The following is a 13,145-nucleotide window of genomic DNA, read 5'->3' on the forward strand; positions in this document are numbered from 1 at the left end:
TGTATGTTTTAGGAATAGCAGTTATAGTGAGAGTACTCCGAATACAAGCTCAGGGAAGTTTCTGGGGACCAGATCAGTATGGTTTTACAGTCAGTTTAGGATTCCTGCTTTACTCTGAATGAGTTGTGAAGTTCATAGTTCTGGATGGGGCAGAGGGGTGTGACATGATCTGACCTACTAGTATGTTTTATTTGGATCTCTAGAGACTGTACATTGAGAATAGATTATAGGGCAGTGGTTCTCAACCTGTGGGTCACGACCCCTTTGGGAGTCAAATGACCCTTTCACAGGGGTCGCCTAAGACCATCGGAAAACACATATATAATTACATACTGTTTTTGTGATTAATCACTGTGCTTTAATTATGTTCAATTTGTAACAATGAAAATACATCCTGCATATCAGATATTTACATTAAGATTCATAACAGTAGCAAAATTACAGTTATGAAGTAGCAACGAAAATAATTTTATGGTTTGGGGTCACCACAACATGAGGAACTGTATTAAAGGGTCGTGACATTATGAAGGTTGAGAGCCACTGCTACAGGGAGTCAGGAAACCTGGTAGAAGGTATTGCAGTAGTCCAAGTGAGAAGTGGTGATGGCTTGTGCCAGAATGGCTATAGTGGAAGTAGTGAAAACTGTAGGTTGGATACATTTTGGAGGAAGGGTGAACAGGATTTGCTGAGGCATGATGTATGGTGTGGAACTACATAACTGGCAGTATGGAGTTGCTGTGTATTCAGGAGAGAAAGACTGCAGGAAGAGGGGGAGTTGTTCAGGAGGAGTGGAAAGGAAAAGGTAGAGAATTCAGAGTTCGGTTCTGGATCTCCAAATTGGCTTGTTGAGTAGGCAGTTGAACTTATGACCTGAATTCAGGGGAGAGGTTGGGGCTAGAGATAGAATTATATTAAATTATGTTGACTTTTTATGTCAATTTATAGAAAATTATAATTTTGATTATTCTTTTATTTATACTACTTTGGTTTAAATAGAAAAGATATATCTGAAAATAAGTTCTGTGGTTTGTGAACTATAATGTAATACTTAGCTTATTACTCTCAGTAATAAAGTACAATAATCACAGCAATTATGGTAGATAGCTATCATTCTGAATCAAATAGTTGAATGTTTGAAATAACTCTGACATTTTAGAATTAATCTTCATTCTGAACCTGTCCAAATGTTGCCTTAGAATTGGAACATATTCAGACTTAAAATTAGGAATGACCAAAACTAGGTACCAGTGATACTTTTTTAAATTTTATTTTTATTTTTCAACTAGAGGTCCGGTGCACAAAATTTGTGCATGGGTAGGGCCCCTAGGCCTGGCTGGCGATCATGCCGATTGGGGTCGATCGAGGCTTTCTGGCTGCCGGCTGGGGCCCTATTCCCCAGCTGCTGGCTTGGGCCTTCCTTCCCTGGCTGCCGGCTGCTGGCTGGGGCCTTCATTCCACACCGCCCCCTGGTGGTCAGCACATGTCATAGCGAGCGATCGAACTCCTGGTCTCCTGGTCAAATTCCCAAGGGGACACTTTGCATATTAGCCTTATATATATATATACTAGAGGCCCAGCGTGCGAAATCGCGTGGCCCCACCTACCTGCGAGCACCACGCCCACCTGCCCGCTGCCCCCTTTGACACCCCAACCTCTCCATCCCGAGCTTGAGCATGCCTTCTCTGGCCACTTCAAGCCCCACCCTCGGTCCTGCGAGTCACCTCGGGCTGGTCCTGCCTCCTCTGGGCGCATCGCTGCTTCCGCCCCGTCTCTGGAGCAATGCGGCAGCTCCACCCCACCATACACACAGCCTCCTGCTGAATCGTCATTACAGTGTGCGGGCGTCATGACCATTAGCATATTAGCTCTTTATTATATAGGATAGATTATAGTTGACATTCAATATTATATTAGTTTCACATGTACAGCATAGTGGTTTGATATTTATATAACTTATGAAGTGATCTCTGTAATCAGTCCCACCTTATACTATACATCTTAATATACTAGGGGCCCAGTGCATGAATTTGTGCACCTTGAAAGGAACTGTGGGCCACGAGGCTGCAGTGGACATAGGGGCAGGTCTCAGCCCGTCCTCTGCGCCCGTCCAGCCCCTCCTGCCGCAGCCCCGCTCCTGCTGCTGCCGCTGCTCCCACATGCTGACAGCACTGGCCTCGCTCACACCCGCTGACAGCATGGAGCAATTGGGGCCAGTGCCAGCGGTGGGTGCAAGTGGGCCAGCGCCATCAGCGGGTGCAAGCAGAGGCTGCTGCCCCAATTGCCTCTCAGGAGCATGGGCAGGTGGAGGAGCCCTCAGGGCAATCGGGGCCGGCAGCCACCGCTCGCACCTGCTGACAGTGCTGAGTGATCGGGGCCGGTGCTGGGCACTGGTAGCGGGTGTGATTGGGGGGAGCCAGCAGCAGGTGCAAGCGCCAGGCAGAACCATGGCACACGGGAGCAAAGAATTTTCAGTAACCTAGAGGCTCTCCCCGATGACAGCGACCGGCGTCCTGCCTTGGTCTGGCACCCCCACTCACGTCCACTATCTCACTGTGGCCAACGCCCGCCATATTCTGCGCTCTGCCACCTGCTGCCGATGCCCGCCATGTTTCACGCGCGCCCCCTGGCCAGAGCATGTCATAGTGACCAGTTGTTTGGTTGTTCCGCCATTCAGTCTATTTGCATATTAGGGTTTTATATATATAGATTATTAACTATATTCTCTATGTTGTACTTCACATACCTGTTACTATTGTGTAACTGCCAATTTGTACTTCTTATTTCCTTCACCATTTTCACCCAGTCCCCCAACTTCCTCCCATCTAGCAACCAACAATGACACTTTCTTACTGCATGCTGAAGAATTAAAATTTTATATATTTTATTATCAAATAAAACCCAAATAATGTTGTTGCTATAATTATAATTTACTTTTATCACACTACACATTTACACATTGCTGAATGACATGGGGTAATAGAAAATAGGGAGACAAGCAAGGCCTTTTTATCTTAAGCTACAGAAATCTGGATTCCAAATCCAGTTTCACCATTAATTGTATCACCTCTGTGAGACTTGCTTTTTTCATTTGTACAATGGGAGTGATAATAGTATGGTTTATGGAGTTGTCAGATTAAATATAATTTTTTATCTTCTTTTAAAATATAGTTTTATATATAAGGCACATAAAACAGCACCAGCCACTGAGTAAATTTTCAGTCAATATTCACTCCTGTTTTCTCTTTAAATATTTGAAGGCTGTCATGGGGCACCATAGTTACATTTGTAGATTGATTTATGTTATACTGGATGAGAATCAATATAGAATTAAGGCCAGCTATTCAAACTTCCACGAGTAGAGAGAGATTTTTAGCTCAGTATGTGGATGAATGCTCTCAGAGTTTTCTAGAATTTTAATAAGCTGTCAAAGGAGTTAATGAATTTCTGTTACAGCAGTTATCCTATATAATAAAAGCCTAATATGCTAAGTGTCCAATCGTTTGACCAGTCGCCATGACACACACTGACCACCAGGGAGCAGATGCTCTGGTAAGTTAGCAGATGCTTCCGGCCGATCAAGACTGGGCGAGATGGCCCGGAAACACCCTGGGAGCCCTCCCGTGGTCCCTCCCCAGCCATCCTGCCCCAATCGGTACTGGGCAACATGGCCCCGATAGGCTCCAATCGGGACTGAGCGAGATAGGCCGGACATGCCCTGGAACCCTCCTGTGGGTTCCGATCATGCACTGGTGCGGTCCCTCGGCCTGGCCTGTGCCCTCTCGCAATCTGGGACCCCTCGGGGATAAGCTGGTTTTGGCCCGATCCCCGCAAGGCAGGCCGAGGGACTCTACCAGTGCACAAATCCATGCACTGGGCCACTAGTTCTGCATAACTGAAAAAATAACATTTCTAAAATGTTGTAAAGAAGATTAAGCACCAAATAGGTCTTATTCTATCAATACATGATTTTCAAATTTAATGTTCCTTTTCCCAACATGGATATGATGGGATTTTATACTATTTAAGTTACTTTGTTTCACAATTATCATATTTAACTTTAAATAGAAGAAGCAAGATCCTCCTAGCTATTTGATGCTGGACTTACATAGTGAAATAGAGTTGGTTTTCTGGTTAATTTAATCAGTTAAAATAGCCATCTTTTTAATTCCTAAAAAAATAATTGAGATTTTATTTTCTTATTCTGAGCTATTAACAAAACTGTTTGAGTCACTATGGGTGCTATAGATAAAATTTAAACTATTTTTCAGGCCTTTCCTATTCATAGTCCAAAATATATAATGTTAAAAGTACTTTAAAAGTCACCTTAAAATGATATCAAATCTTAAGGTAAGAAATGTTTATATGTGTACTTTTAGTTTTATAGTGCCCATTTTTTTTTTTAAGAGCCAGGTTTTATGTTTAAGGTGAAACATGATATCACCTATGACATGAGCAAATAAGAAAGATTCAAGAACTATACTTCATTAAGTTTTAGAAATTATTAACTGCAGAACCAGGTGAAGGGGAAGTGAGAAAATATGCAACCATTTCATTCTGGCCTTTTTACTAAGAAAAAAGAATATTCTGCTTGACATATTTTCTGGTTGTCATTAAGTACAACTGTTTAATGCATGAAACTATCTCAGGCCCACCTTCTACATCAGGGTATTAGTTCATAATAGTATGATGATTTCATGTATTAATTTCCTCAGAAAATGCTAATGGTAGTAGCATTTGTGGTAGTTGTGATGGAATAGCCATCCTGAGAAATTAGGTACGTGGTAGTTTGACAGTTGACTTTCTCTGTATTTACTGGTTTAAAGCTAACCTATATGACCTTGCTGAGCTCCAAACCATTACACAATGTCAGATGAAGATTTGTTGGTATTATTAAGCAATTATGTTATTTGTCTCTTGGTTTTTGCTCTTTTATGCCTTGCATATATATTAACTAGATGCCCGGTGCATGAAATTCCTGCAATGGGGCGGGGGGGCGGGGTCCCTCAGCTCAGCCTGAACCCTCTCACAGTCTGGGAGCCTTCGGCGGATATCCCTCCTGCAGTCCGGGATCCCTTGCTCCTTACGGCCCACCTGCTTGCTGCTCCTTACTGCTTGGCTCGCTGCTCCTTAGTGCTGCCACGGAGGCAGGAGAAGCTCCTTCCACTGCCACTGAACTCGCCAGCCATGAGCCCGTGAACCTAGCTTCTGGCTGAGCAGTGCTCCCCCTGTGGGAGCGCGCTGACCACCAGGGGGCAGCTCCTGCGTTGAGCGTCTGCCCCGTGGTGGTCAGTGTAAGTCATAGCGATCGGTTGACCAGTCGTTTGGTTGCTTAGGCTTTTACATATATATAAATTCATGTCTACTCATATGGTCTACAATTTATAGATAAACAGAAAATAAAATTAGAGTCTTAGGTTTTTGGAAGCATTATATTTCAAAGTAAAACTTTCAGATGAAAACAATTTGCTACTTTTTGTTACTTTGACTTTTGTGTTTATGCAAATGTTATTTGTAATATGAAAGTGAGAAAATATTTTCCTCTTCTATTTTATCCCAGTGGGCTTAATAAATGGTGGGATTGAATGAGGGCCACTATTTGTTTAATCTGTAATCAATTTTTGCTTAAAGAAATATCTATTTCATGAGAATATATTTCATGAAATAATCTTTTAGAAGATATACAATGATTGCCTTTTTTTAGTTCTTAGGACCTTTGAATGAAAATTTCTGTGCAGAAGATTTCTCCTTATTGGAAAAGATAACATTTACTAATTTATCAGAGAAAATTAAAGGCATTGTTGAAAATATGGCAATCAACTCAAAGAAGTAAGTATTTAAAATTATAAGAGCAATTCATTTTCAGGTTTGGTATTTTCCATCTCATAGAGAATATAAAGAAATAACAAAAGACATCCATTTACTCACTATCACCAAACAATAGATGTTAATATTTTGTTTTCTTTGCCATGGTCTTACTGTTTCTCTGTTTCCCTCAATCTCCTCCTTCCCCAAGAGGTAACCACTTTCCTAGAGGTTGTGTACCTGACTTCCGTATTTGTTTTCTTTTACTTTTGCTTTATATGTAAATATGCACTATAAGTTTTGATTGTGTTGGATGCTTTGACTTCTTTAGAGAAATGCTATTATACCGAAGACTCCTTTTGCTATCTACTTCCATAGAAGCTTTATCCACATTCATTGATACAGAGCTTGCTTATTCATTTTAACTCCTTTTTAGTATTTTATTTTATGAATATACTAATGGCCCAGTGCACGGATTCATGCACATTGAAAAGAAATTAATTAGAAGAAATATTTTAATATTGCTGTCCACACTTTCTCTATAATAGCATTGTCAAAAGTACGTTTTGCCAATAGTTGGTCTTCAGACATATTCTGTCAACGACGCTGCTTTCCTTCAGCTTCAGAATGTCACCAAAAACAGCCAAGTTCACGATCGACAGTGACAGACCGAAACACACAAGTGCGATTGGCACCAGCAAGAGGTTTTTATGTATTGCCCATGCACGAGTTTATTTTTAAATTGTCTGTGCGCATCATATATGCTGGCCAGTTGGATGGTCAGACAGATGTACAGTCACTTAGCCGTTTATATATATAGATTGAAGCTTATTTATACAATCCATTACTGAGGTACAGTGAACTTGGCTTTAGCTTTTTACTATTACAGAAGTGCTATAATGAACCTACTTTAATGTCTCCTCATGCAATGTGTGAGTTTAGAGTTTAGAGGTGTGTGTTTGTTGGGTTGTAGGGAATGCTTATCTTCAGCTTTAGCAGATATTGTTAAATTTCATCTTTTAAAGTAGTTGGAACAATCAATACTCCCACCACAAATGTATGAGTTTCTCTTTCCCCAAGTCCTCACCTATACTTGGTGTTATCTGACTTGTAAATTATTCCCATCTAATGGATGTTAAATTGTATCTTATTTTAATTTGCATTTCTTTGAGCTCTAGCATAGTTGAGTATCTTCTCATATGACTATCTTCATTCATACTTGTTCTCTTTTAAAATACCTGTTCATATATATTACTTAGTTATCTGTTGGGTTATTTTCTCCTGTTAGTGATTTGTAGACATATTGTTTATGATTCTGTATATTAATCTGTTAATTATGTGTTCTGCAAGTACAATATTTCATTTTGTGGCTTGACTATTTACTTTTTTATTTTAAAACTAGAGGCCCAGTGCACACTGGTAGGGTCCCTAGCAGCTGCCAGCTACCGGCCGGGGCCTCCCTCCCTCCTCCCCCCAATCCCCCCACTCCTGTTGCCTGCTGCTGCCACTGGCTAGGGCCTCCTTCCCTTTCCCCGGCCAGCCCATCATCCCCCTGGTCAAACTCCCGGTCAAGGGGACAATTTTCATACTACACGTTTATTACATAGAATGTTACCACATATGTAGATTTTTTTATTTTATGAAAAAATATTATCAGGGGTTTTCATTCATAGTTTGTTTATGATCTGCGAGAGAAGGATGTGTAAGAATTTTCCTTAGTCTGAGTTCATAAAGATATTCTCTTCTAAAAATTTTACAGTTTTGCTTTTCTTTCTGATTTAAATCTTTAATTCTTGGACTTTTCTATTGTTCCACTGGTCTGTTGCCTCATGCCAATCCCACACTCCAGTTATCACAACTTTATAATAAATTTTGATAGTATATAGGGAAATTCCCCCTTTGCCTCGTCTTCAAAATTTTCTTGACTATTTTTTTTTTTACTATTTTTTGTTAGTTGCTTTTCAGTGTAAATATGATTAGAACCAGCATAACCAGTTCTACCAAAAACATTCCTGGAATTTTTATGGGAATTTATTTGAATTAATAGATTAGATTAAGGAATTGTCATCTTTATATAATATTGAGTTATCCCACTTATTAAAAATACATATATATATTACTTATATGTACCTATACAAATATACATATGTATTTATAATATAAATAAAATATAGCTATTTGAGGTGTGTAATTTATATATAAGTATATATGTGTGTACGTAGATAGATAGACACTTATTTGGTGTGGGGTGGGGTTTTTTTAAGGATTCTTCAGTGAACCTTCAATTTTTTTCCATGAGATCTTACTGTTTTTAAATTATTTTCCCTAGTTTTTCACAGTTTTAGCTCAGATTGTAAATGGTGTATTTTAGATTACATTTTTAAATTATTATTTCACTAATTTACAGAAACAGTATTAAACTTCTATATTCATCTTCCTTTCTGGACTCTTCTTTTTTATAACATTTTGTCTAGTATTAGAACTCATGTCATTTGCGAATTTTAAGAGCTTTGTTCCTTCATTTACAGTTTTTAAATATCTCATTTATGTTGGCCTTTCTCTTATTTTAGTTTGCTCAGTTTGATGAGGGATATATCTATTTTACTGGTCTTTTTACATATGTAGATCTAAGGCATGACAAGCTCTTAATTTATATTCTTTATTATATGTTTTTAATCTATTTTTTATAAACCTCTGAAGTTGGATTCTTAGCTATTAATGTCAGATTTTTTTCTTTACATATCCTTAAATTACACACTTGAAATTTCTCTTTAAACACTTATTAGCTATATTACATAAGTTTTGATAGTAGATATTTTATTATGATTCAGTGCTAAATATTTTCAAATTATTTTGAGTTTTAAAATTTTTATTTTAAAAATATTTGGAAATAGAATGTTGTATTCATGAAGGCAAGTTTTTTGCCTATTTCATTGTTTTTCTATCTCTTGTGCATAGAGTTGTGCCTAGATCTTATTAGGTATCAAGTAAATACTTATTGAATTAATAATGAATAAAGTATGTTTTAACTTGTTTTAAATAGCACAGTGTATAATTGATTTCCAGTTTGCTTTGAACTGTGATTAGAAAACATGGTTTGTGATATCAATTATTTGGTATTTATTTCTCCTAATTTTGTTGAGGCAAAGTTAATTTTTGTAATTGTTTCATACTTTATTTATTTTTGTTGTTGATCCTCACCCGTGGATATTTGTCCAGTGATTTTTAGGGAGAGTGGGAGAGAGAGGGAAAGACAGAAACATTGATGTGAGAGAAACTCATTGATTGGTTGCCTTTTACAAGAGGCAACCAATCAATGAGTTTGGTTGCCAGGGAGTAACCTGCAACCAAGGTACATGCTCTTGACTGGAATCAAACCCAGGACCCTTTGGCCCACAGGCCGAAGCTCTATCCACTGAGCCAAACTGGCTAGGGCCATACTTGATTTTTTAATAAGATTTTTTCTGTGTGAAAGATTTTATATATGTCTATTAAGTTGAACTTTTTTATTCCCATCATCAAAATACTGGATTTTTCTTTATCTGTTAGTTACTAAAAGAACTTTGTTAAACACTGCCATTAGTATTGTGTACTTATTTAATTCTTGTACTCTTGTTTTAAATATTTTGAGCTATATTTTGTTTTGTATTCCCTGTTTCAGAATTATTATCTTTCGAGTGAAGTATTTTATTCCTTTCATCGTTATATAAATTACTCCTTTCCTAGTAACGATTTTGTCTGAAAGTCTATACTTAAGCCATGCCAATATTCATTTTGGATAATATTTTTCAGTTACATCTTTTTTTATTCTTTATTTTCATTGTATCCATGCATCTTAAAACATATGGCTGGGTGTTGGGGGTGATTATTTTTCCAGAACTAAATTTCTGATTCTTACTCCTCATGGGAGGCCTCCACAGCCAAGATATCCCTCCCAGTTTAAAAAATGCCAAATGTGGATGTTAGACCAGCCCATTTGCACCTGGGCCCCTCCCACCAGTCACAATGTACTTTCATCTTTACTTCTCTAGTTGTAAGACTTCCATTCAGCCAGCTTTCAGGCAGTTCTGAATGATGGTTGTTCTGTATTTTAGTCGTAATTTTGATGTGGTTGTGGGAGGCGGCGAGTACAGGCATTTATCTATGCCACCATCTTGGTTCTCCAATTGATAAGATTCTTGACCAGCCTTTCTCTTTCTCTCTCTCTCTCCCTCTCTCTCTTTCTCTCTCTCTCTCTCTCTCTCTCTCTCTCTCTCTCTCTCTCTCTCTCTCTCTGTCTCTCTCTCTCTCTCTTTACGAAAGCCTTCTGTACATTGTAGCCAACACATTCTATCCCAACATATTATTTGAACATTCACATTTTCTCTATCACAGATTTTCAAATTTGGTTATATTTAATCTAGTTATTTATTTTGTGCCTTCTTAGTTTTCAAACTAATTAAAAACCATAGAAATCTTGACTTCTTAACTAAATTAAAAATTCTTCGAAAGTAGATACCCTGTTATTTATGTTTTGTTCTATCTGTTCTTCTTTCTTTGCTGTACGAGCCCCAGTGCTTGGACACATAACCAGAACTCAGCAAATAGTGACTTGAATGATTCACCATATTCTTATAGACTCTGTTGAAAACACTACTTAGTAAGTGTTTAAAGATCATATCAATGATAAGAAAAAGTAAGGATTTTAAAAGCAAGTCATCTTACTTTAAACTGACAAACTCTACTTACTAGCAGGTCTGAAAGAAAAATCATTTATATAAAGTTTATCCTTTGGAAGCATTTTTAATTCCCCTTTCTCATAACATTAATTATGACACAAAATACGAATATTTCTCTTTCTGAAAAACTTATACATTGTTTATCTTGTTTATCTAGAAAGAGTGACCTTGTTATGAAAGTTGATGCCCTTGTTTCCTCTTTGCCTACACGTGAATCCCGTCATAATGTCAAATTTTTAAAAGAGAATCACAGGTAAGAATATAATAGTGCTGTTCTCTGTCACTGAATTCTCTGTTTAATTATGGTTTCCATTTGTAAAAATATGGAAAAATTAAAGAAGAATTAAAAGTTCTATGTTATAAAATAAATGTGTTTGACAAGATTAGGAAAAGAAATTCCTGTTAAGTCTATATTTTGATAAATAAAGGATGAGATAGGATTTCAAATTACTTTATCATAAACTGAAAATGGCTGACACCAAGTTTTCTGATCTTATGGTAGATGCAATCTTTTGTTGCTTATATTTACTATTAGAAGATAAAACATGCTTTAGCTCTAAAGGTCTGTCCTTTCAAATGTGTTCACATATGTATAGTATTTTTTTCCTTTTTATTGCATTTATTGGGATGACACTGATTAATAAAATTATACAGGTTTCAGGTGCACACATGTATAGTATTATTCTCAGGGAAAATTTCTTTCTAAAGAGAAATTATCTGGCACTATCAGGAGTGAGGTTTTTATTTTTTTCAGATTACTGAGATTCAATACTTTTAGGTATTTTAAACACATCCAATGGAATTCTTTTTACAAACTCTTTTATTTCTTAAATACTCTGTGCTGAAATAATTCAACACAAATTATTAAAACTAACATTGTAAATGTTAGTCAATATACTATTCCCATCTACACTAATAAGACAAACATGCAAATTGACTGTACCTTCACTACACCTTAAGCCACGCCCACCAGCCAATCAGAGCAACTATATGCAAATTAACCCAATCAAGATGACTACCGGCAGCCATGGAGTTGAAGTGAACATGAGGCTTGGTTGCTCCAGTGATGAAGGAAGCCAAGCTTCCTGGCCGGCTCTGAGCTCCACTCAAAGCAACAAAGTTTCAATTATAGAAGGTAAATAAACCCCAGATACCTCCTTTCAGCCGGCTGTGGCCACTGAGCTGGAGCGAGCAGGAGCCTGCTCTGAGTTCCACAGAAGGCAACAAAGTTTCAATTATAGAAGGTAAATAAATCCCAGTATTAAAATAAAAAGGAGAGGCTGGGAGCTTCCATCGCCGGGGGCTTGGCCAGCCTGAAAACGGCCCTCAGCCCCTCACCCAGACTGGCCAGGCACCCCAGTGGGGATCTCCCACCCTAAGGGGGTGTGACCAGCCTGAAAACAGCCATCAGCCCCTCACCCAGGCTGGCCAAACCTCCATGGGGTGAGGGGTCCCCACTGGGGGTGGGGGCTTGACCAGCCTACAAACAGCCATCAGCCCCTCACCCAGGCTGCCAGGCATCCCAGTGGGGACCCCCACCCTGAAGGGGGTGTGACTAGCCTGAAAACAGCCATCAGCCCCTCACCCAGGCTGGCCAGGCACCCCAGCGGGACCCCACCCTGATCCGGGACACCCTTCAGGGCAAACCAGCCGGCCCCCACCTGTGCACCAGGCCTTTATCCTATATAATAAAAGGGTAATATGCAAACTGACCCTAACAGCAGAAAGACTGGGAATGACTGGTCACTATGACACACACTGACCACCAGGGGCCAGACGCTCAATGCAGGAGCTGCCCCCTGGTGGTCAGTGAGCTCCCACAGGGGGAGCTCTGCTCAGCCAAAGCCAGGCAGCCGGCTGCCAGTACAGCGGTGGTGGTGGGAGCCTCTTCCGCCTCTTCAGCAGCACTAAGGATGTCCGACTGCAGCTTAGGCCTGCTCCCCGCTGGCAAGTGGACATCCCCCGAGGGCTGCCGGGTTGCCAGAGTGATGTCTGACTGCTAGCTTAGGCCCGATCCCCTGGGAAGCAGGCCTAAACCAGCAGGTGGTCATCTCCCAAGGGGTCCCAGACTGCGAGAGGGCACAGGCCAGGCTGAGGGACCCACCCGAGTGCACAGATTTTTGTGCACTGAGCCTCTAGTTAAGTTATATTATACTTAGGGATTTTTATATGTTTGGGACTATTTACTCATGTTAAATGTATGACACATTGATCTTTTATAGTTTACTAGAGGCCTGGTGTATGAAATTCGTGCACTGGGATGGGGGGTCCCTTAGCCCGGTCTGCGCCCTCTCGCAGTCCGGGATCCCTCTTGTAGTCCGGGACCCCTCGTTCCTTATCGCCCACCTGCTCGCTGCTCCTTAGCGCTGCAGTGGGGACAGGAAAGGCTCCCACCACCACCGCTGCACTCACCAGCTGTGAGCCCGGCTTCTGGCTGAGCCGCGCTCCTTCCTGTGAGAGTGCACTGACCACCAGGAGGCAGCTCCTGCATTGAGCGTCTGCCCCTCTAGTGGTCAGTGTGCATTATAGCAATCAGTCATTCTGCTGGTTGATCCGCTGTTCAGTCGATTTGCCTATTAGGGTTTTATTATATGGGATTGTTGCTATAGTCTCTCCTTTCTCTAT

The 13,145-nt window shown here is 39.8% G+C and overlaps 1 protein-coding gene across 1 annotated transcript in view; it reads left to right on the forward strand.

The window, feature by feature from the left end:
* Positions 1-13,145, forward strand: part of UGGT2 (UDP-glucose glycoprotein glucosyltransferase 2) — a 200,588-nt gene that overhangs the window by 127,392 nt on the left and 60,051 nt on the right. The window contains exons 23-24 of the mRNA XM_036299573.1: positions 5,702-5,826; positions 10,678-10,773. Of these exons, the coding sequence (XP_036155466.1) occupies positions 5,702-5,826; positions 10,678-10,773 (221 nt within the window). The remainder of the gene's footprint in view (positions 1-5,701; positions 5,827-10,677; positions 10,774-13,145) is intronic.

Source organism: Myotis myotis, unplaced genomic scaffold (assembly GCF_014108235.1).
Source record: "Myotis myotis isolate mMyoMyo1 unplaced genomic scaffold, mMyoMyo1.p scaffold_m19_p_3, whole genome shotgun sequence".
NCBI classification, from domain to species: Eukaryota; Metazoa; Chordata; class Mammalia; order Chiroptera; family Vespertilionidae; genus Myotis; species Myotis myotis.